General features: G+C 34.7%; 1 protein-coding gene across 2 annotated transcripts in view; it reads right to left on the bottom strand.

The window, feature by feature from the left end:
• SPIDR (scaffold protein involved in DNA repair) overlaps nt 1–25,514 on the bottom strand; it is a 627,114-nt gene that overhangs the window by 63,313 nt on the left and 538,287 nt on the right. For both annotated transcript variants that reach the window (XM_016431530.2, XM_056823886.1), the window contains 3 exons: nt 5,267–5,354; nt 4,025–4,168; nt 3,857–3,919 (listed from right to left, as the gene is read on the bottom strand). In XM_016431530.2, the coding sequence (XP_016287016.2) occupies nt 3,857–3,919; nt 4,025–4,168; nt 5,267–5,354 (295 nt within the window). The remainder of the gene's footprint in view (nt 1–3,856; nt 3,920–4,024; nt 4,169–5,266; nt 5,355–25,514) is intronic.

Here is a 25,514-nt window from a genome sequence, read left to right as displayed (position 1 = left end):
CATCTATCCATCCATCCTTTCTATCTTTCATAACCCTTATCTTCTGGTCTTGGAATCAATACTGAATGTTGTTTAGGCAACAGAGGTTGAGTGACTTGCCCAGGGTCATACAGTTAGGAAGTTTCTAAGGCTAGATTTGAAACCTGGCTACCTGCCCAAATACCTATCTACTTCCCTTCCCTTCCCTTCCCTTCCCTTCCCTTCCCTTCCCTTCCCTTCCCTTCCCTTCCCTTCCCTTTCCTTCCCTTCCCTCCCCTCTGAATCAATGCTGAGTGTTGGTTCCAAGGCAAAAGCATGGTAAAGGGATAGGTAACTGGGGTTAAGTGGTTTGGCTGTGGTCACACAGAATAGATTTGAACCTAGGACCTTGTCTCCAGGCCACCTAGCTGCCCACTCCCCAAAGCATCTTTTGAGACAATGTTTAAAGTTCAGTTCCATTTATAATATCTCAAAACTTTGTTCTTAATGACTATTGTCCAATAACCTGAAAATATGACCACAGAAACAACCAGCTAATAGAACGAAAGATTGGGTGTCATTTTGATGCAGCAATTTTTCATGCTTTTTTACATTATCCTTCCCTTCTCTCATTGCTTTTGCTGACTTTTCCCTTAAATAAATGTTAGAGGAGGGCTTCATTTAAGAGAGTAGCATCCATAAGACAGTTTTGGCCTTCAAAGAGCCCATAATCTTAATAGGAAGAAAATAACCCCCCAGATATATAAAGACCTGCAATAGAATTCCTGCATGAGAGAGAAAGTGACAGAGAGACAACAGAGTATAAAGCATAATGAGGCAGGAGTCCAAAGGCCTGGGTTCTCTTCCCAGGTATCTCATTTACTAGCTACCTTTTAACTCATCTCCCCTTTTGAAATATGGGGATATGAGGCCTGCCTGCCAACTTAAAAGGATTGTGAGGATCAAATGAGATAACCCATTGGAATGAACTTTGACTGGTGAACACCATGCACATGGAGGTTCTATTACTGATTAGATAGAGGAACTAAGAAGAGTAGCTTATAATTAAAAAAAATGGGGTCTTGGAGATGGGACTTCAGGAAAGTTTTTAGAGAAGTGAGGAAAGAATTTGTTAGTTCAGAGGCTATTTCATTCATGAGAGACATCTCTATCAGGGCTCCTGTGCATGGACAACCTGGTATCTCTTTAAAGATCTCTAATTGATTGCCTGGAATGTGTCACTGCTCTGGGGGCCACACAGAAGTCCCATGGCTTTTAGGGTGGATGGTGATTTGCAGATTTTGCTCCAGGCACAGAACTGTGGGGATCTCTAGCCTAGATAAAATGGGCTCATATCACCTTTCTGGCTAAAGGACCTCAGGGCCAAGTCAATTCCCTTCGAGTCAATTCCCTTCTAGTCTCTCAGTTTCCTCATTTGTACAATAAGAGGGTTAGAAGAGATGACTTCTAAGGTCCTTTGAGCTCTAACATTTGGTGATTCTATAGGTTATAATGAGGACTGGGAATAATGGCTGGCAGGAAGAGTAGCAGATGAAAGGTCTCAGCCATTATTCTCTTTCCTGTTATTATTCTGCTTGTTAAGAGGTCAGGGAACTTTGGGACAAAAGATCAGAGGAGCATAGATTTAGAATTGAAAGATATCTTAAAGCTCAGAGGAGTATAAATTGAGAGTGGGAGGAAATTTCGAAGGTTATTTAGGGCAATCCTTTCATTATAAATATGAGGAAACTGAGTCCCAAAGAGATTAAATGACTTGCCCAGAATCCCACATGTGACAAGTTTTAGAGGCAGGATGGAAGCCCAAGTTCTTTAATAAGAAAACTAATCTTCTTTGGACTTTTTTGTTGTTCATTTGTTTCAATTGTGTCTCACTCTTTGTGACTCCATTTGGAGTTTTCTTGGCAAAGATACTGGAGTGATTTTCCATTTCATTCTCCAGCTCATTATACAGATAAGGAATTTAGGAAAACAGGGTTAAGTGACTTGTTCAGGGTCACATAGCTAGTAAGTGTCAAGAGGCCAAATTTCAATTCAGGTCTTCCTTGACTCCAGGTCTGGCACTCTGTCCTCTGAGCCTGCTATTTCTTTTGACTACACCATCATTATTTTAATTGCCACCACAGTTTTAATTGCCACCAATGGTGGAGATAAGAAATGCTGATGTTTGCTATTGGCATGCTTAGCTAAGGAGACAAATAAAGGAAATTAGTAGGAAGTCGGAAAGGAAGAACCGGAGACTACTATAAGAAGAGAGCAGTAGACTTCCCACTCCCAAAGCATCATCACAGGTGACACTTGCCCACTTTAGAGATCTCTCTTTGATATTCATTCAACGAATATTTATTGCATCTTACTATGTACATAGGACTCAAAAAAAAGTACTGATATCTAATTGTGAAATATGAATAGAATTAAAAGGTGTTGCCTTCTCAATGGATGGGAAAGAGGAGAAATTTTGGAACTGAAAATGAAAAGGAAAGAAAAACTAAAAGGTATTTAATCTCTCTGAGCTAGTAGTTAAATTCTGTAGCTATGGCCATATTATCTATATGAAGTTATTATCTATGACTATATTATCTATATATAAAAGCTGCCATGGCCATATTATCTAATGTAACAGATTGCAGAATCATAGAATATTATAAGTAATAATGACCTCAACATATATAGATAGGTAGCCTTTTTTATCCAATATTAACATACAACATTTTCTATTATATCTTATTCAGAATAACTCAAAGAAACGAACTTCCTTAAGTGTTTGCCTTTAAATTTTTTTTTCATTTTTAACAGATGAAAATTTCTTCTCATCATAAAGTCAGTTTTCTCTCCCTTTACCCCTACCCGCAATGAGAAAAAAAAACCCAAACTCCTTTTATAAAAATGTAGAGTCAAACAAAACAAATTTTTGAATCAGCCACGTCCAGAAACATAGAGTTTATGTCTCAGTCTACTCTCTTGAGACCATCATCTTTCTATCCGGAGGTGGGGCCAGCAGAATTTAGGTAAATTTGAACCTAAGGAAGTTTTAGAGGGCCATAAAATGCAAAGGAATCTCCAGAGCACAAGCTAACCTTCAATTAGATTTCTCTGCTGCGGAGAAATCAAACTGATCTTGTTTTGTTTCCTCAGTGGTTCATAAAGTAGATAATGTTATAGTGGCATTATTGGTGTGTGACTAATATTTTTTATCTGAATTCCAATGGTCACTTCCTTACCCTGATTGTCTACATTTGACATGAAGGTGAGGTTATTCTTACCTGCGAAAGAATGGATTAGAAGGCAAAAATAAGAAAAACATTTTTTCAATGGGAAGTTTTAAGTCACTCTTAAGTGACTTGGAATTAACACTAATGTTATTTTCTTAGTGATGATCAACATTAGGTTTCTAGGAGGATGTGGATAATATTATCTCTAGCCTGACCGAGAATATTCTCTTTTTTAGCCAGCTTCCAGCTGTCTAAAGAAATACAGTTGTGTGCCTAGTAAACAGATGACAAGATCAGTCTGGACTAAGACAGAGGTTGACATTCACAAGAACCATTTTAAGAACCTCATATGGACTCCAGGGGTTGTTGTCAATAGTTCTTTCAACATAACTCTGTGCAATGACTGTGGTTAAGACTATTTCTAATTTGGCAAGCAGTTATCTATCTTTTGTTTCCCTTTTCTGGGCAGCTTTGTGTATCAGAAAATGGCTGAACTCCAGTGATTTAATAGAGTCAAAAGATTTTCTGTTGTTCTTTTCAAAATGTTACTACTGCTCTACATGACTGCTGTGATGGATCTCTGAAAATTCAAATTCCTTTTCAATAAAATCATCTTCTCTCACATTCAAAACATTTTTGAGCATAGCGCCTAAGATAAGAAAGATTACCTGGAGTCTTTGATATATCACTCTGGCATGAAAGCTGCAACGATGAGCCCCAACACCACCTGCCTGAAATACCATTGAAAGAGAGGGACACAAGTAAGAGAAATGGTGAGAAATGAATAAAGATTCAGGGAAAGGAAAAGGGAAGGGGATTTTAAATATAGACGTTACCTTAAGAATATCTTTTAAGGAATGGATGGATGGGGGCCGGTAGATATTAGAAATCGTGCTTTCCACATTGATACCAACTTCTCCAGGCTCTGGACAAGCAGTGAGGATATAACAGAAGCTGGGAGGCTTCTGATCAGCTTTCATCTGTTGAAAATGGAGAGGACAGAAGTTTAAAAAAAAAAAAGGAGGATCCAATACGATTTTCAAATTAAATCATCAGGGAATCAACACTTTTCTGATAACTGTAATGTAGAAATAGTGGCCATTCACCATGCTGGTTTGACTGGAATGACAATGCCAGGTTTAATTCTTGTCTATATGAATACCACGTAAAGCACTGAGGCTTGAGAACTATGCTCATTCAGACTGGGCCACATAAGAAAAGGCATTGAGTAGAGATTAAAAAAAAAAATTCAGTCAAGCTGGCCCCCTGTTAACAACTCCAGGAAATGATTTGGTAGGAAATTAGAGCATAAATTATTGGTAAAACTGAAAATTTTTGCTTATTTGTGTATTTTATTTATCAGTATTTCTCTTCCTCCATCCCTCTCTCCCTCCTTCTCTTTCCTTCTTCTCTCTTATGGATAATTAGAATTGTCTCTAAAAGTAAATGTAAGGCAGAGAATAATAATGGTAGTTGACATTTCTATAGGGCTTTAAGGTTTATGAAGCATTTTTCTCACAACCATGCAACTTATATAATACAAGCATTATTATCCCTACTTTAAAGATTACAAAATGGAGGTGCCCTGTGGTCACACAGGTAATAAAGTTGTATTTGGAGAAAGCCTTGTTTTAATAGAAAAGAGGAAAAAATTAAGTATTTACTAGTTGTTGGGCACTACAATAAACAAAGAGAAGTCCCTACTTTTAAGGAATTTAATTTTAATGAGAAAACAACACATGGAGAGGTTTTGGAAAAGGGTTGTGTGTGCCTTTGGAGGGAGACTGAGAGCTTGCAGAGGAAATGGATGGGAAATTTTTAGAAGACCCGGGCAAAATAGGTTATTAAGATTTAAAATTGTAAGGTTGGTTTTGGTATTTTGTTGTTGTTGTTGTAGTGATGATTTATTTTAAAATATATTTTCAATTAACCAAGAATAGATTTATAGTTTGGTGGGAAAGGAGATATGCTGAAAATTTATTTCTGATTTAGACATCACAAACCCATCTGTGAAAGGGCATTAAAAATGCTGGCCCTTGATCTTTTATCATGAAAGGAGACTCCAACGTTGGACTTACCTCTTCATAGTCTTGACTTTGGCCAGGAATTTTCAAAGGCATTAATGGAGGCCACAAGCTGTCAATCAGACTGAAAAGCCCCATTGCCCTTAAAATAATAAAAATAAGAAATAGCTGATTAAAAAAAATAAAGGAATAGAACACAAAAGGCATAAATTTTCCTCCTAGTCAAAAAGTATTTGCTAGATTCCTGAGTACTGTGCTTAAACAACAGACACTATACCAAAGAAAGTTTTGTTTTCTGTCTGGCCACCTCTTCACCAAACACTGGGACAACCATTTGGAAGATATATTCTAAAGGGAATTCTATTTCAGTTATGATTTGGAATAGAAGTTCACTTAGGTCCTTTCATATTTAGGAATTCTAGGACTGTTCATCTCAATGCTAAAAATGTACATATTGATTTGTAACTTCCTGATTTTCATGATCCTTTTTGATCTTTAACATGAATATACCCTGGATTTATTGTTGTTATCACCTTTAACTAGATAGCTGTAATAAAGATGTATATCATTCTTTTAGTTCTAGATTTTTTCTCTTTGCAATACTTATAAAAATATTCTGATATTTCTTTGAATTCTTCAAATTTCTTGAGGTACAGTAATATTCCATTATATTCATATAACACTATTTTTAGCTATTCCCTCAATTAATTTTTTAATATATAACACAGAGTAGTACCATTAGGAATATTTCTGAAATGACAGATTTTTTCTCATGTTAATAGCATCCTTGGGGCAAAATTCTAGTAGTGGGACTATTGGATCAAAAGCTACACATTTTTGTTACTTGTTTTTTTTCCATATTTAGGCATCGCATCCCCAAAGGATTAGATTAATTTGCTTCTATTTGCTCAATGCTATTCTTAATCTCTTTTCTGAGTGGGAAAGGTACTAAAGATTCCTCATTGTATATAACACTACTAGCTCTTAGGTGAAAATAGAACCTTAAAAGACTTTCTAGCATTTCAAGGGAAAATTCTGCCACTCATTCTTTTTAGCGTTCTTAATATAAAAGAATCTTTTTTCTGCATTTACTGATAAAAATAACATGGTTTATTATTATCATTACTGTTGTTACTATTATTTTTGCTGTTATATTTATGGTTTTCCTCTCTTTTTGGCTAAATTAGCTAAAACTTTATCAATTTTTATGGGTTTAAAAAATCCTTAGCCCCTCTTGTTTTGGTTATTAAGCTTTTGTTTATTAATTGTTTTTTTCTTTTATCTCTATTAATCTGTCCTTTGATTTTAGGGATTTTTTTGTTCTTTGAACTTTTTTTGATGTATTAATTTGTTAGTATATTAAATTTTTTTTAAGTTGAAGATTAAGCTTAATCTTTTTTTCCCTCTCTTTTCTTGATAAAAGCAATCAGGGAAGCAATTCTCTTAAAAGAACTATTTAAGCTGAATCTCGTACATTTTGTTATGTTGTGCTACTGTCATCCTCAATATAATTTTATTTTATCTATCTATTTTTAAAAATTGTTCTGAGAGAATTTTTGTAGTCTGTATTTAGGTCCTCATCTTTTTGAAAATCACATTTTCTTTGCTGATTAAAACATTTACTTTTCCAAATTTGTTTATAAGTTTGTTTTGTTTTAAAACATAATTTTTATTGTTCAATTCACATTTGAATGAAAAGTAAGTTCAGTTCTCTTCTAATGAATATCAAATTTTTTATTTCTAGGATTTTATTTCTTTAACTGCTTCATTACCTTCTTTCTTGTATACATTCCTGTTTGACTTGGTTTATTTTATATACAATAGGGATATTAAAATCAGCTTAGTATTTTTCTCTATGGATTCTTTTGTAATTTAGCTATTTTTTCCCTTGAGAATGTTATTCTGCCATCATTTGAATATGTATAAAATACATATTTAGAATGATATATTTTTGACTGTCAATGGTTTTTTAATCATGATGTCTTCAATATTCATCTCTCAATCTTTTACTTCAAATCAGCTTTATCCAAAAATTGTGACTACAACTCTAAATTTTCAGGAAGTAGAAGATGCATGTTAAAATTTCTCTCCTAAATTCTCATTTTAAAATTATGGCTTCTTTTGTATTGGATATATTTCCTACAGGCAATATAATAATAGATATAATATTCTTTAAAATCCTTTCTGCAATGTTTTCTTTTTAAAGGTGAATTCCAATTATATAAGTCAGTAACAATGATTACATTTTTTGTTTTCTTTTTTCCCTTTTATATCATGCCTGACTATGATCTTTGTCATAGTCATCTTTGTCATCTTTTCTTGGGTTTTCTTTCTGAGGGCATCTAGTTCTTCTATTGATCTTTAGTTCATGACTAAATCTCACTATTTCTTTCTGAGGGCATCTAATTCTTCTATTGATCTTTAGTTCATGCCTAAATCTCTATTTCCAGGAAGCTTTCTTGAGTGATTTTCTAAAAAATAGTGCTTAGACTTTTGTTTCTTTGAAATTTTTTGGTAATCAGATAACGTTCAAATTACTCCTTATCTTTTTTTCCTGTAATCTTTGCTTGTCAGTTATAATTTTTTTTTTAAAGCTGAGGTATACTTGTTTTGCCTCATGTTCTGGTAATTTGCTTTCAGTCCGAGTTTGTTTTCCATTTATTCCATTCCTTTAATCACATTTCCACCAATTTTTCCATGTTGTTGATTTTTGTTATCGACTTATCTTTTTTTTTTTTACTGTTTAAGAATTTCTACTGTAGATACTAGACCTTTCTATACTAACAGTAGATCTACTTTGCTTTTTTTTTTTTTAAGGGTTATCAATATGACATGTCTTATTGAACAATAGAAAAGCATAGTTTGACTGAGAGCCAATCCTATTCTCAAGAAGATTCCTATTCTTCAATCTTAGTTTCAAATCCAAACTCTGATACATATTGTCTGTATGACCCTGGGAAAGTTAATCTTTTCAAGCCCGAGGTAATTCTCTAAGAGTATAAAATGCAGAGCAGTTTCTGACCTCCAGTGGCAAAGGGAATTTCTTCCTGGGGAGTTCCCTAAACAAGGAAATCACAAGTATAAATTTCTATTCCTGTTTGCTATTTAGTTGGGGAGACTGACAAAGAAGGATCTTTCATTCCTTTTATCTTGCCCAAACTCCTATATACTTATAATTTAATTGGGGCCTTTTAGAAATATAAACTTCAGCCTTAACTAAAGTGAATATGACAGGACAGCTAGAGCACTTCTGGGCATGGAGTTGGGAAGACCTCAGTTCAAACTCAGCCTCAGACATTTACGATCTTTGTGTCTCTAGGCAAGTCACTTAACTGTTTGCCTTAGTTTTCTCATCAGTAAAATGAGCTGGAAAAGATAATGGAAAACGACATCAATATATAGAAAAGTCCAAATAGGGTCATGAAGAGTTGGACATTACTGAAACAACTGAAGAGCCACAAAATGGCTATGACATTTTTGCCACAGCTATGGTTTATGACATTTTTGATGCCCCATAAATTATCACAAAAATATTTATAAACACTTATAAAAATGAGAAAAAATCAGCATCATTAAGCAATCTTGGAGAAATGAATCTGCCTTGCTTTACTTTTCTGAGTAAGTTCTGCTGAAATTTCTCTGAAATGTTCTTAGATCTCACAGGCTTTTAGTAGCAAAATATGTCTCTGGTGGGTAATAAAAAACTATATACTATTATAGTCAGAAATAACAAATTATTGTGTTGTATTTATACTATCATTCTTAAAGTCATACTGAACAGACAAATACTATTTGTTACAATGAAATTATTTACTATTTTAACATTTTATTTGTTATTTTGATATTTGGGATGTAGCCAGTAAAGAAAAACAATAAAAGATAAATTCCAGTAGTTTGAACATGTGGTGACTAAACAAATAGTACCATAGACAGAAGTATAAACTCATAAGGAGGAATATGTTTTTGGAGAAAATTATATTTAGTTTTGGACATAAATGAATGAATGACTGGTGAGACATATCACTACAGAAAGAAGACAGTTGGAAATACAAGGCTAGAGTTTAGGAATGAGGATGAGTTTGAAGATTCAGGAGAATTTAAGTAATGAGAACATTTTATATTATCAAAGCAGAGAAATCTAACATGAAGAGGTCAGAAAAGAGCCAAAATGAAGAAAACAAGAGAATGGTAAAAGTTGTAGGAGGAAAATACATTGTCATAGAAACCAAGGGAGGAACGAATATCACATCCCACTGCATTATTTATAGGAACATTTATACTTTAAAAATATGAAGTTCAGTCATTTCAATGAATCATTTACTGTGTTGTTAAGATCTGAGTATAGGCACTTAATTGCAGCAAAGTCTAAGGTTTCTTTTTTTAGGAAGAAATAATGGATTTGGCAAATTAAGGTTTATTGACTGCTTTTTTCCCATCACTGTCATTTCCCAGTGGCAAAATCTCCACCAATAAAACTCACTTTTGTGGCAAAGAAGTGAGGCAGAGAAACACACACCAACACATTGGCTATGTCTGCCAGTCTATGCATCTTTCCACACCTATAGTCAATTTCTTCCTGGCTGAGATCTTACCATCATTCATCTGAAGTCAAAATGGTAAACACCATTGATTTCTTTCAAAGTTGTTTTCCTTTGTGCTATTTCTGTGTAAATGGTTCCCCTAGTCATGCTATTTTCATTTTAGCCTTTCATGTAATTCTCTCCGTTTTTAATTTTCATTATTTTTTATTTCCCAGATTACATTCACATACTATGATTGGTTCAGCCATTACCTAATCAATGGGTATCATCCCTTTTCCTTCAATTTCTTTGCTATCATCAAAGTGCTGCTATAAAATATATTCTATATGTGTTCACTGACTTTTTAAAGCATATTTAGTATGTGCACATTGATTTCAATTGAAGGACCCAGTATTAAGAAAGAAAAAAGGAGTTATAAACTCAGTGTGGCGTGCTTAGAGGCAAATTTCACTTGATAATCTAGAATTCATAAGCAAATATAATAAACTTAAATGATTAAATAATGAATTATTTAATAAAACAATGAAATTTAATATTCATTTATTTACAAAGTAGAAATTACATTCTGACAGGGTTAAATATAGTCTTTTTCTCAAGTCTAAATCTAAGTAATATCCTAAAATTTTGTTTCAGAATAGCATGGACCACTTCAACCTCATTCCACATCTGAAGAGACCATGACATAGTGATATAGTAAATTAGGAATTCTGTAGCAAAACTGCGTTACCATTTTATGACACTGAAGAGAGAATTCTTCCCTATTCATCAATTCTTTCTTACTCAGCTAGCAATATAAAAAAAATTTCCTTAAAAATGGAATTAAGTTAAAAGTATTTGCAATTATTGAATTAAGAGGACTTAATTCTCTCAAAGTTCACAAAATATTCTTTTTTTTTTAAACCCTTACCTTCCATCTTGGAGTCAATACTGTGTATTGGCTCCAAGGTAGAAGAGTGGTAAGGGCTAGGCAATGGGGGTCAAGTGACTTGCCCAGGGTCACACAGCTGGGAAGTGTCTGAGGCCAGATTTGAACCTAGGACCTCCCAGTCTCTAGGCCTGGCTCTCAATCTACTGAGCTACCCAGCTGCCCCCCACAAAATATTCTTAACATAAAAGCTTCTTGAAAACTGGTCCTCATTATGGCTATACAAGAATGCTTGGTTTTGTTTTGTACATTGTACATTTGTACATTTTGTACATTGTAATTCATTCTAAAGGCACTTGCTCATTTGACAAGCATTTTAAAAATAAGGATGTGAAAACAACCATGCTTCTTCCTTGGACTATAATACAAACAAACACATATTTGTATAAAATCAAATTTTGAGAGTCTGATTGAACATAAAAATTAAAATATTAGAAACTAAGCAAACAATAAATATATACACCAAATATTTTAAATGACTTACATGCCATTTTGCTATGGAGCTATTTAGTATTATGGATAAAGAATCCTATTTGGAGCCAAGGAAGAAGAACTGGGTTCAAATATTTTCTCCAAAATGTATTGTAATGATCAGAGCAAATCAAAGAACCACTCAGTGCTCTGGAAAATCTTAGATTTGAAATTGCAGAAAAGCTACTGACTTGCTTTGGGGAAAAAAGTGAATTTCATAATCTACATGTTCTCTACACCAATAAAAATACAGGTTCAGTTCCCAAATATACTCCTTTCCCTCCCCCCTTCTGCTATATATAATTTAATATCAATTTTTAATTCATATTAATATTTTAATAAAACAAGTCAAATATTTTACTACTTATTATTCTTGTTCATTTTTACCAGAAATAGTTAAATCAAGCAAACAATTAAATATTATTTTCTATTTCAATATTTCCTATACAGAATGAAAAATATCCTTGGGAGGAGTGGTTGTTGTTTAGTTTTGGCTGACTCTTTATGATCCCATCTGGGGTTTTCTTGGCAATAATACTTGAGTGGTTTGCCATTTCGTTCTCCAGGGAATTAAGGCAAACAGAGGTAAGTGACTTACCCCAGGTTACATGCTAGTATGCATATCTGAGGTCAAATCTGAATTCAGGCCTTCCTGACTCTAGGCCTAGCACTCTATCCACTGAGTCACCTATATCACAAGTTTTTACTATTCTGATGATCTAATTTATAAACCAGAGCAGGTATACCTGCTCTCTACACCACTTATAATCTAGCAGTGATTTCTAATGGTATAAGTTTAAGATCATGATAACTTTAATAGGAGGTAGATTTGGGAACAGGCAAAGTCTTTAAGTAACCCATAAATTACATATATCTGGCATTTCAAGAAGGCAGTGGAGTAAAAAATTGCAAGGTAGCCTGCTTTTCATGTTCTATGTTAAAAACTGCACTGGAAACATACAAACAAAATAATTCCAAATTACTAGAAATTCTCACAAGAATATGACCCCCCCCACCAAAAAATAACAAGCAAAATGCAGATAAATTGTTATACTTTTAAAATACTTTGGAGTAAAAGAAGCAGAGGGGGAAACATCAGAACACATACCCAAACAGCATCAGAAATACAGCAAAAAACTCTTGAAAGATTTGGTTATATGGACAAATTATATGTAGACAGCCATCTGTTTTCCACACATGATTTTTGAGCTGGAAGTGGGGAGGGTCCAAGGGCTCCACCAGACTGTCAAAGTCTCTTGGGACACACACAAAATATAAAGAAGTTTGGTTTGGGGTGTATGTGTAAGAAGATGCATTTGGACATGAATATGAAACAGTGGTAAAGAAATTTCCAGTATAATCAGGATAGAGTGCAGGTAGAGGAAAAAAGGGGGGAGAAAAATAAAAGCTGTTGCATGCTTAGGAAAATCTACCCCTAAATACTAAATACAGATTACTTTGTCAAGTAATATCCTTTGAGGATTAAAGTTTCCACCCAAAATCATCCTAGAATGAATGAGAATGATTGACTAGCTTTTGTAATCATATGATTTCAGTTATATGGGAGGAAGGAATAAATAAAAAAAAAGTTGGTCATTTTCCTTTTTTTTCCCTCATGTTGAAGGAAAATGAAGATGATTGAACTATTCATCACAGATTGACAAATACTGAGTGGGTCCAGTGGTTCTGCTAAAACCCTTAAATTTCTACACAACCAACCATTAGGAAATGAAATTTCTTCTTGTACTAAAAGTTCAGAAAAGTTTAATTGAGAAGAGAAACTGCAACTCTATTATTAAATAAAGCTCTGGTTAGGTTTAAGAGCACAAAGCATACAGTTATGAAAATAAAAAAAAATCCCTAAACCTGGGGTAGGCTGGTTTAAAAACTTAATCATCACAGGTAGTTTTAGGTGGTTTTAGGTGTCTCAGTGGATAGAGGGTCAGACCTGGAGACAGGAGGTCCTGAGTTCAAATCTGATCTCAGAAACTTTCAAGCTGTGGGGCTTTGGGCACATTGCTTAATCTCCATTGCCCAGCCTGTACCACTCTTCTGCCTTGGAACTGATACTCATATTGATTCTAAGACAGAAGGTAAGGATTTTAAAAAATTCACATATGCTTTTGGTGGTTTTTCTAAAGGATATTGTAGTCTTTATTCTAGAGCAAGGAGGGGAAAGTTGGGATAGTAGTGGTTAGAGAGCTTAACTCAAAATGAGGAAAACCTGAATTCAAGTTTTGCCTCTGAATCTTACCTGTTGTCTGACCTTGGGCAAGTAACTAACTCCTTCACGCCCCCAGAGAACACTAAGGTTATAAGCTACAGAGCAGCTGACAATCAGCATTGGAAGAAAGAATTTCCTTACTAGGAGATCCCTATGAAATCGCAGATCTGGACACCCCAAAAAGTGATTCATTATTAATAATCTATAGGACATAGTTTTAGTCCTGGAAGGACCTGAAAGTCCAACTTCCCAATTTTACAGATAAGGAAACAGAAGCCCAAAATGATTTGCCAAAGATCACATATGTGGAACATGACAAAAAACTAGAATTTAAAGCCTAGATCCCGACTCCAAATCCAAGCCTCTTTTCACTGCAGCATGAATTAATTCTTGGAATTTTCAGTTCTGAGTTAGATTTGCCAAAATAATCTAATGTAAAAAATATAAAATAACTTTAGTGATAGGTAACTCAAATCAGATATAGGGTGGCTTTTGATAACAAGTAATATAAGTACAATACAAATTCACAGTGAGTAGTAAACTATATTCTACAATAGAAAAAGTCTTGGGAGAAGTTTGCCTGGAACCAATTAGCTTTATTTGGGAGGCATCATTGGCTACTTGCAACTTACAATAGTGACTATAGATTAAATATTTATATTTGAAAGCAGATTCTTAGTAACAGGATAACCATGCAATACTAAAATGAATATTCTCATGAGAATTCTGGTTTTTTCTCATATAAAAAAATCAACATAGCTCAAGTTGTTACTGTTGTTTTGTGAACAAGATTTTGGTCTTAGGCAGCCCACGTAACCATTTAAATGAATCCAACCTTTCATCAGGTCAAACTTTTCTGCTGTAGCTAAGTTTTGGCAGAAGGAAAGTTTATTGTTCTTCCCACTACAGTTCACTCTTGACTCTTCACAAAAAGAGCCCCATTTCACTTCTGCATGAGGTTTCATTTTGTTACACAGGAAATGCATTCTTTTAAAAAAGTCATCCCTTTAAAATTAGTGTCTAAAACAACAAGCAAGATAACTGACAGTAACACTGTCTTAAATATAACAGCCTCTTTTCCAAAGAAGTTTTATCATCTTGGAAAAAAAATTTAATTAAAAGAAATTTAAAAAAAATTTTTATACAAAGATCTTGAATCTCCACTTAGAAAGTCCTCACAGAAATGAGTTAGGATGTCAATGTAATGATTACAAATCTTATAAAGATACTTGGTCAGAATGAGTTTCCAGGTAGATATTTTTATTTTCAAAGTTCTGTGAAATGAATCTATAGAAAATCTCAGGTTTTCAAATTTGGATAATAAAAGTTTTAAACTAAAAAATCCTAAAATGATTTTTTTTTCACATTTGGTGGGTAGTTGTGGGAAGGCAAAGCAGATGGGGAGGAGGCCGGCTGAAATCTTTACTTTATTGGGAGTTCTAAAGTTGACAGTTTTTGCAGCCTTGTCCCTACACTGGGCAGAATCCTTTAAAGTGCTCAGAAAAGTAGGTCAAATTAGCTAGTGATCAGTTAAGAGGAAAGCCACGTTTCACACCACATTCAGCCATGATTTCATCTGATACTTTCAACTGTGATCTGAAAATCAATTGCTCTGGAGAATGTCAAGAGGGGAGGAGAAACAGTGTGGTCACACATGGAGAAGGAATGACAGCATATGGTTGATGCCAGGGACATCTGGAACAGGCCTGATATGTCTTCTCTGTTGTTCCACTTGGGGTGGCTTTTGGCAGGATGACTTTAAAGCACAGACTGAAAAACACATTGCTACTTTATGAAACCTAGGATGCATGCCCACAGGCTGTCTGACTGAAAAAACTCAAACTCATCTCTCAAATGGTATAGGAACTCATATTTAGATTTTTAACTTATTCTAATTGATATCGAGGTGGCTGTAATATGGTGGATAGAAAGCTGTCTTCAAAGTCAGGAAGACCCAGGGAGAACAGTCCTGCCTCTAACACATATTAACTGAGGATATCTAACTTCCCAATGCTTTAGGCAATTCTCAAAGACTATCAGTTTGAAGAGAAGATAGAGGATTCCTTACATGGGAATTCATAGATCCAATCCCTATCTTAATATATTATGTTATATATTATTATATTCTATAACTAATATCATATATGTATATTAAATCAAATATATAACAAAGTCAAATTCCATCCTCCAAATCCAACAAAGAGGATTATTTTTGTTGTTGTTCAGTCATTTTTCAGTCATGTCCAACTCTTCATCCCCCATTTGGCATTCTTTTAATTTAAATTTATCATCATGCAAAACACATTTCCATATTATTCATTTTTGTAAATAAATAATCTTATAAAATCAAAACCCCAAATCATATACCCAAATAAATAAATGATAAACCCTATGTTTTCATCTGCATCATTTGGCATTTTCTTGGCAAAGATACTGGTGTGGTTTGTCGTTTGCTTTTCCAGCTCATTTTACATGAGGAAATTGAGACCAACAGAATTAAATAACTTGCCCAGGGTCACATAGCTAGTAAGGGTCTGAAGTTACATTTAAACCCAGGCCTTCCTGACTCCATCCAGGACATTCTATCCACTTAGACACCTACCTTCCCCTTCAAACTACAAATGAGGTAAATCTATGTCTATGATGAAGAAAGGATGCAAAGGCATCTGAATCTGTGAGGAATACTGATACTAAAAAACTATGTAGGAATGCTTAACACCTCAGATTCTTTAAAGCATCACAGAGACACAGTAGATATCTATTTATTATCCCTCCAAGTTATTCTATTTAAAACAGAGGGTTAAGAGTTTCCTAATTATGGGGGGTCTGGGACTCGCTTTCACCGAGCCAGGATAAAGCCAAGAGTCCTCAGGTGCAGAATGCCTGATTGATAATAAATTCCCATGTGAGATTGGGGGGTGGAAGTCATGCTCTGTAACTCTGATTCTTGTCTCCTAACCATGTAACAGAAGCTTCTCTGAATATGGCTGCAGTCAGAGCTAGAGGCATATTCAAAAGGTGCTAAGGTTGACTTAATCCTTCTCTTGTGATTTCATTCAGTTTGTTGGCAATAGGGCAAGAGACAGCACTTTTAGGAGGAAGTTTCAGGGCCTTCCCATTTGAAGCCAACAAGTAGCTTTTTAAAAAAATTCCATATTTATAATAATACAATAAATTGCCTGGTGGTTCAAAAACTTCTACAATCACAAAATATTCATTTAAAAGTTCATTACCAGGAAAAATGACTCCCTCTACTTCTATATCATCCTTCAGCTTTAACTTGACTTTATTTTGTTGTTTTTTTAACACAAGAGCAATTTGATGAGTCATCTGGTTGTCCAATCTCTGTCCCTCACCTCTCTATTAAAAGAAAGGGATGTCATGATGAAACTGTTTGGTATTTTCTATTCTAACTACAATCTATTATAAAAGTGTTACTTTGAAAGAATTTGTTAATTTGTTAATGTTAAGAAAAAAGGTAAACAATAATACTCACAAGTTTTCTTTAAAAAATCCAGGTTTACAATAAGGGTATTTGTCAATCAGAATGCAAGGATTCACAATGGCCACTTGTTTTTTCTTCTAATTGAAAAATACTTTTAAAAATGAGTAGCACAAGTAAATAGGAAGTGGGTTTTAAAACCCTCTAAAGGTTCTTACAGTAAGCATTTTTTATATAAAAGGACCAAAGTGTTATACCTGTTATACACGTGAAATTCCAATTAGTGAATGCAATACATCTTTAGAGGTTATTTTCTGTCCTTGTTATTTGAGAGGAATTGAGATTGTCCCTATCCAAATCCTCTAATGTATTAAAAAGTGGCAATGGTTACTGTCATTCAATTTCAGCTCCTTTCTGGGGCTTTTACAATAGATTCATAGGTATACTTCTCAAAAGTGGAAATGTAGCAATGTCAGATATCTAAATACAAAAAGCTCAATTTTTTGTCTGCTTTAAAAATATGGTTAATATGGCATTTATTTGTTAGTAGTATGATAGTAATTTTTTTCTAAGAATTATGAACCATAGACTCTAGGTGTTTCAGTACAAAGAGAGTCTGATAAGTTGAAAAAATATTTCTTTAAAAAAATTGTAGCAATTCTTATTAGATTGAAAGTACTACAAAAGGAATGACAAATGACTTGACAAAAAATGCACCGGACCAAAAAAAGGTCTTTGTCTTGATATCTGGCATATGCTTTTATTATAGGTGAAAGAGATGGGAGTTGATGCTCTAATGAGTTTAAACTGATCAGCTGAGTGAGGCATCAGGAGGTCCAGGAGTAGAGTTTGTGCTGGGTTTTGAACACTAGCTTCTAGGATCCAGGGAAGCAGTAGCAGAGATGTCTCATTTGGAAGTGAGCTTGGGGGGAACCCATGCTATGTAGAAACTACTAACTCTTAGCCTACTCTCCCCATAGACCCAGGTGGTACAGGGAAGGGTGTACCCCTGAAGTATTATGGGGGAAAATTTGGATTTGGATTTTTCCAATATTATGAAGTAAATATGAAGTTAAATGGAACTAGGAACTGGTAGTTAAATTTAACCAATAGTTAAATGTTCTAGTTAAATGCTAGTCACAGATGGCTAATCATGGGGAGAGGGTGAACACATTGGAATGGGGGTTTGAGTTGTGATAGCACTAGAGAAGCAATAAATACCTTCAGGTGTCAGGGATATCCCTAGAACCTTGGTGGAGAGATGTGTTCATTTTTGCTTTGGGAGAGTAAGGCTAAATTTCCTGATATACTAGTTTAATTTATACATTCAGATCAAATTCTAAATAATATTTTATATGATCATTTCCAAGCATTATTCATTAAAGGCAAAGATCATTTTCTTTTCCTTCCCCCACCCCCCGTAGCTGACGCATGATTCCACTGGGTGTCACATGTGTTCTTGATTCGAACCCATTGCCATGTTGTTAGTATTTGCATTAGAGTGTTAGTTTAGAGTCTCTCCTCTGTCATGTCCCCTCAACCACTGTATTCAGGCAGTTGCTTTTCCTCGGTGTTTCTACTCCCACAGTTTCTCCTCTGCTTATGAATAGTGTTTTTTTCTCCTAGATCCCTGCAAATTGTTCAGGGACATTACGCCGCCACTAATGGAGAAGTCCATTACGTTCGATTATACCACAGTGTATTAGTCTCTGTGTACAATGTTCTCCTGGTTCTGCTCCTCTCGCTCTGCATCACTTCCTGGAGGTTGTTCCAGTCTCCATGGAATTCCTCCACTTTATTATTCCTTTGAGCACAATGGTATTCCATCACCAACATATACCACAATTTGTTCAGCCATTCCCCAATTGATGGGCATCCCCTCGTTTTCCAATTTTTTTTGCCACCACAAAGAGCACAGCTATGAATATTCTTGTACAAGTCTTTTTCCCCCATTATCTCTTTGGGGTACAGACCCAGCAGTGCTATGGCTGGATCAAACAGTAGACATTCTTTTATCACCCTTTGGGTCAAATTCTAAATAGTATTCTATATTCACTAATAAAAACTAATTTAATTATGAAGCTATTTAGCTTCATAATGTTCCATTTAACTTCAACTATAACACTAACTCTAATTCTGACTTTTACCCCAACCTTCAGTTTGGAAATAGACAAGCCCCAAAAGGATACTTTGCATCAATCAATACAATGGAGAGGTTTATTAAAAAAAAAAGACTAAGAGAAAAAATGATAAATGAGGCAGAAATGAAAATGTTAATGAAGTGGATGATAGAGAATGGTGGGGAAAAGGGAACAGGCCTATTACATGAAGATCACATAACCACAAAAATTTCTTGCAGCTTCCTCTCTCTCTCTCTCTCTCTCTCTCTCTCTCTCTCTCTCTCTCTCTCTCTCTCTCTCTCTCTCTCTCTCTCTCTCTCTATCTCTCTCTGTCTCTGTCTCTCTTATAGAATAGATGACAAAATAATCCCCAAGAGTCTGAAAGAACAGACATTTTGTGACATAAATCTTGTCAATGAACATAGCCCATTAAAAAATGAAAATGAAATTCAGATATCCAATCATCCTTCTGCTGTTTTTCTACCTGATGTCCAAATAACTAAATATACTTAAGTGACTAGTTGTTGTAAGTGGCCTGATCTAGTTCAATAAAGAATTTTAGATCATTTAAAAAAAACACTAATGATTTATTAATAAATTATCAAAAAATAGCTCAGTAGCAGGTCAAACAATACTGGAGGATTTAGTTTCTTCTGAATCTACTAAGCATTAAAAAATAGAAATAACTTTTTGTAAATAAATAATGGAAGTGCATATAGAGATAGAAATACAGAGATATCTATATTTCCTTGGCAAATCTTCCAGTAAGAAATAGGTCCAAATATCAGTATTCTTATTTCAGGATCCAAAAGTTCAATAAAGAATTTAACTCTTCATTGTTATTCCATTAAATTGGTTAGTTAATCTTAAGAAGAAATTTCACAGAGAGAAAAGGCAGATAAACTTGAAAAACTACATTTCAAATGAAAAAGTAAACACAGCTGGTGAGCAGAGTATGAGGACATGAAGTGCTATAACAGAATAAGCTAACAACTCAACCACTCATGTGCCCTCGTGTTAAAAATGTGCAAAGTAATGCTCTCATCAGAGAACCTTGTTCTTATGATCAATGCCACATGCAAGAGATGTATGAGTGAGTGTTGCTTTATATTAATTTGTTTCATCTCATTAACGTTATGACATCACTATAATCTGTTTTCTTAAGAGCTTAAAATCTAAGGGCATTTAGTTATCAGAAGTACTGAATTTCATCATATTTTATCATAGCAGGATCCAACTTATATGATGTTAAAACCTAAACCCTAATTAAATTCAATGCAGACATATGATCATATTATCATTGCTGGCTTCTCATTTTTTCATACTGTGTAATACATATAGCATTTTAAATTCCTATCCTTTTAAATGTATTTACGACTTCTCTGTGACTAAGAACATCTTTAATTTCCGTGATTCCTATATTTTTAAAATATTTATTTTTTCCCCATTAAATTTTCACCACATCGTGATTAAATTCATTTCAACAAGATTGAAAAATGCAATTTTGCTTTAATTTATACCTTTGTTAGATTTATCATCTAAATATCATGAGTTGTTTTATTCTTCTGCAATTAATTTCCTAACTATTCCTGTCTGTAAGAATGTGAACTCTTCCTTTATCAATTTAGGTGCTTATATTGCTTGGTGCATATATGTCCAAAATCAACATACACTCATTATCAGTAGTATCCTAAGCATCTATCATTTCCTTGTTTATATCTATTAATTTTCTGGTTTGATTTCAGCCTTCTCAGTTGTAAACAGTGCAAATTCAGATTTTTTTTAGGTAGTTATAAGATAATATCCATTCTTTCACTTTAAAGTTGTGGGATCATTTTGTATAATTGTATTACCTGTAGACAACATGTTCTGTTGTTCATGCATTCTGTTTTTTAATCCATTCTAGAATTTCTTGAAGGGTTGGGGGTGGGTGGAGGAGTGTTTACTCTGTTGACATTTGACTTAGTAGTTTTACATTTTGACTAGTTCAGAGGACTTAGAGCTTGAAGGTAAATAGGCATTATTAGATCCAACTCCTTAATTTTAAAGATAAGGGAAAAAATGATGGGAATAATGAAGTTATTTGCCTAGGCACATTGACAGTTAATAATAATGATAAAAATAATAACATTGATAGCTCATATATGTATAGTACTTTAAGGTTACAAAGCCCTTTATGTATCAATCAATATACATACACCCATGAATGTATGTGGATATATATTATTTGAATCTCACAATAAGATGTGAGATAGTAGTTTCCATTATCACCCCATTTTAAAGACTGGGAAACAATGTCAGAGAGGTTGTGACTAGTACTATATAGCAGAGGTATTAATGAAATTTGAGTTTTTGGATTCTAAAATCCAGTGTTTTTTATACCATGTAGCACTTCCTTTCTTCTATAATTCTATGCTAAATTGTTACTTGTTTCATTTCAGGAGGGCATATGATCTTTCTTATTTTACTTTCTCTTATTAAATCAAACAATAATAAATATTACCCTGAAATTGCTTGTTTTTCTGCTATTAATCCTGAAGAAACTCATTAATTTCCCATTGGGATGGTCACTGCCATCTTTCCAATCTATTCTCATTTATTTATATTTCCTTTTTTGCTATTAATCTTTAATGCTTTTTTGTTTATATACTCCTACATATATAATTTGTATATTTATATGTGTGTATATGTATATTACTTACACACACACACACATACACTCTCTCCTTCTTCTTAAAAAAAAAAAGAATTCTTTTGGAGCAGTTGGTGGGACAGTGGATAGAGAGCCAGGTGATCCTGGGTTCAAATCAGACCTCAGACACTTCCTAGCTGTGTGATCTGGGCAAGTCATTTAACCTGAATTGCCTAACCCTTACCAATTTTCTGCCTGAGACAGAGACAATGAAAGAGACAGAGACAGAGAGAGAGACAGAAAGACATAGACAAATATTTTGACTGTTTGCCAGTATGTGTTTCAAGACAAATTTTATTATTCACTAATTTCACCAATACAATATTATAGCTATTTTTGTAAACTCCTCACAGGTGCTTTTACATTAAGACAATAACAATAATTGACATTTCTATTGTATATGATGGTTTATAAAGTTTCTATCTCCAAGGCACTGCCATCCTCTGTCCCTTCTTCTCTACCCAAAGACAACATGAGTACAGGCACTCATTTCCTCTCCACTGGGACTACTGCAATGGTTTTCTTGCCTCTAGTATTTCCCCACACGTCTACACAACAAAACAAATTTTTTTCTTTTTTTGTTTAAAAAATGATTTTCTGTCTAATTACTCAAATTTATAAAGAGCTAAACGAATTATACAAAAAATCAAGCCATTCTCCAATTGATAAATGGGCAAGGGACATGAATAGGCAGTTTTCAGTCAAAGAAATCAAAACTATTAATAAGCACATGAAGAAGTGTTCTAAATCTCTTATAATCAGAGAGATGCAAATCAAAACAACTCTAAGGTATCACCTCACACCTAGCAGATTGACTAACATGACAAGAAAGGAAAGTAATGAATGCTGGAGGGGATGTGGCAAAGTCTGGACATTAATACATTGCTGGTGGAGTTGTGAATTGATCCAACCATTCTGGAGGGCAATTTGGAACTATGCCCAAAGGGCGACAAAAGAATATCTACCCTTTGATCCAGCCATAGCACTGTTGGGTTTGTACCCCAAAGAGATAATAAGGAAAAAGACTTGTACAAGAATATTCATAGCTGCACTCTTAGTGGTGGCAAAAAAATTGGAAAATGAGGGGATGCTCTTCCATTGGGGAATGGCTGAACAAATTGTGGTGATGGAATACTATTGTGCTCAAAGGAATAATAAAGTGGAGGAATTCCATGGAGTCTGGAACAACCTCCAGGAAGTGATGCAGAGTGAAAGAAACAGAACCAGGAGAACACTAACCACAGAGACTGATACACTGTGGTACAACTGAATGTAATGGACTTCTCCATTAGTGGCAATGCAGTGATCCTGATCAACTGATCATCCTGATTTATGAGAAAGAACACTATCCACATTCAGAGGAAGCACTGTGGGAGTAGAAACACAGAAGAAAAACAACTGCTTGATTACATGGGTCGAGGGGATATGGTTGGGGATGTAGACTCTAAATGAGCATCCTAGTGCAAACATCAACAACATGGAAATGGTTCTGATCAAGGACACGTAATACCCAATGAAATTGCGTGTCTACTGTGGGAAGGGTGGGGGGAGGGGAGGGAGGGAAATAATGTGATTCTTGTAACCAAGGAATAATGTTCTAAATTGACTAAATAAATAAATTTTTTAAAAAAGGAATGATTTTCTGAGATTCACATCTAACATTTTGTCATTATCCTCAGTAAACTCCAATGTTTCCCTATTACTTTAAATAGAGATTCTATTTTGAATTAAAAACCTTTTAAACTGGTCTCAAACTATTTTTCTTTAGTTGTATTACTTACTTCTACCCTTCACATTGCTTACGGTTGAAATACTAGGGTATACTGAGTTGTGTGGATGTTATAATCCACCAAGGGATACCTCAGTTTCCCCTTAGTGCAGTAAGGCAGTTGAGGCCTTACAATAGTGGGCACAACTAAGTCTTCCAAGTTGTTATAAAACCTAACACGTTTATTGGTTAAACAAAAGATAGAGAGGGAGGATTTAGGATTGAGGATGTCCTCATCACTAATTCTCTCACTTCCCTCTAAATCCATCGCGAGATGGGGTCTTTGGGATCTTGATGCTATCCGACACCTCCCTGCTTCTCCTAATAACCCCCAAAGCCCTCTTCCTGACCCTATAAATCCTCCCTGGTTGATTTATCAGGATGTGACAGGTTTCAGGATGAAAAGGATGAATTCTAGATGTTGGTGTTCCACCCAGCTGGACCGTATCTGAGGTTGACCCTCAGCCCTCACACCAACAACTGCCTCAGGACCACGATGTTCTTTGTCAGGGTTGAGAGTTTGTAGGATCTTCTTCAGGATGGTTTCTTCTGGTGTGGAAAGGTACTTCCAAAGAAATCAAAAGGTTTCCCTTCTCTCACTCACAGGCTGGTAGAAACAGGATCAGCAGAGCTCAGCTCCTTCCCTAAGACAGGGAGAGCCCTGTTGGTCGTGTTTCCTTCCAAATCTCTCCTGCCACATTCCAGAATCTTTCTCTAAGGTTCCCAGCATGCGGTCATGCTAGCCTCCTCAAAACAGCTTTTAACTATACTTAAATGCATTTATATTTCTGTAGTTTCCACCATAACACAGCCTAGGTAAAGTGTCCTACATACATAGCTCCTGACTTGACTTCGTTGTGCTTTTATACATCCTATCACTGAAATCCTAGCCTCTGCCTTTGAGAACCCCCCAGTCTCCTTTTTACACAGCTGGGTGTCCCAGAGAAGAGAATGCTGAGCCTGGAGTCAAGCAGCCTCATCTTCCCAAGTTCAAATTTGGCCTTGGACACTTAGCAGCTGTGTGATCTTGGATAAATCGCTTAACCCTGTTTGCTTCAGTTTCCTTGCTATGAAATAAACTGCAGAGGGAAACATCAAACCACACCAGTTTCCTTCCAAAGAAAATCCTAAAATGATGACACAAAGTTGGGCATGATTGAAAAATGACTAAATGACAATAATTTCCCTCATGATAGCTCAAATGTCAACTTCTCCATGAAGTCCTTTCTGATTTCCCTCAGCTTCTAGTACCTACTCCTTAGATAAAACATACATTACACAATACACGTGCGCCAGTTGAATTTATCAGAGGTGAGGAGTACTTCTTTTCTAATGTACTCTGCAGGTGTTTCCGCAGCTCAGTTGCAAAAAATTCTTCTGAATTATTATTTTGGTTCCAGGAATTCTTTGAGGTCTTGGTATTTTTGTTCTTAAAATGTCCATTTTTGGGGTTTCTTTCCGAATTATGGTTAGATTTGCTAGGAAATTTAGGTATTGGTTTCAGGAGTTAAAGGTTATGTTTTAGATTGTTGTTTGTTTGTTTTTTTAATTTTTTTATTATAATGCTCTAAATCCTTTGGTCATTTATGGTTTTCTGTTGAAAAATCTAGCAGGTCCATTATTATAATTTTGTGTGTGTGCTGCTTGAAAGAATTATTTTTTGTAACTGTAATTTTGAAGCTTGACTGCTAAAATCTGGATAAATTTCATCATTATTTGGTTTGTATTTTTATTTCGAGTGTGTCATGTTTTTTATTACATGGATATTTTCCTGTACAATTTCTTAAAACACATTATCATAAACTTTTCTTTTTTGACATTTTCTGGAATTCCAATAGTGATGAGGTTTCCTTTCCTTCATATGTCCTCCAAGTTTGTCGCTTTCTTCATCTTCATTACTTCCACATATTTTTCCAGTTGTTTTATTTTTTGAGCTTGTTGTTTCATTTGGATTAAGCTGCCTCTCTGATTTCAAGTGTATTAAACATGTTTTTGGTTGTGGTAGATGATGCTTTTAAATTCCCTATACTATATTCTTGTCTGCTAATGTTTTGTCATCATCTCCTATTAATATTCTTTAATTCTTCCCTGGATTTTTGAAATGTGCTTTTATACATTT

This window comes from Monodelphis domestica, chromosome 3 (assembly GCF_027887165.1).
Source record: "Monodelphis domestica isolate mMonDom1 chromosome 3, mMonDom1.pri, whole genome shotgun sequence".
NCBI classification, from domain to species: domain Eukaryota; kingdom Metazoa; phylum Chordata; class Mammalia; order Didelphimorphia; family Didelphidae; genus Monodelphis; species Monodelphis domestica.
This window is presented reverse-complemented; position numbering and strand designations above follow the sequence as displayed.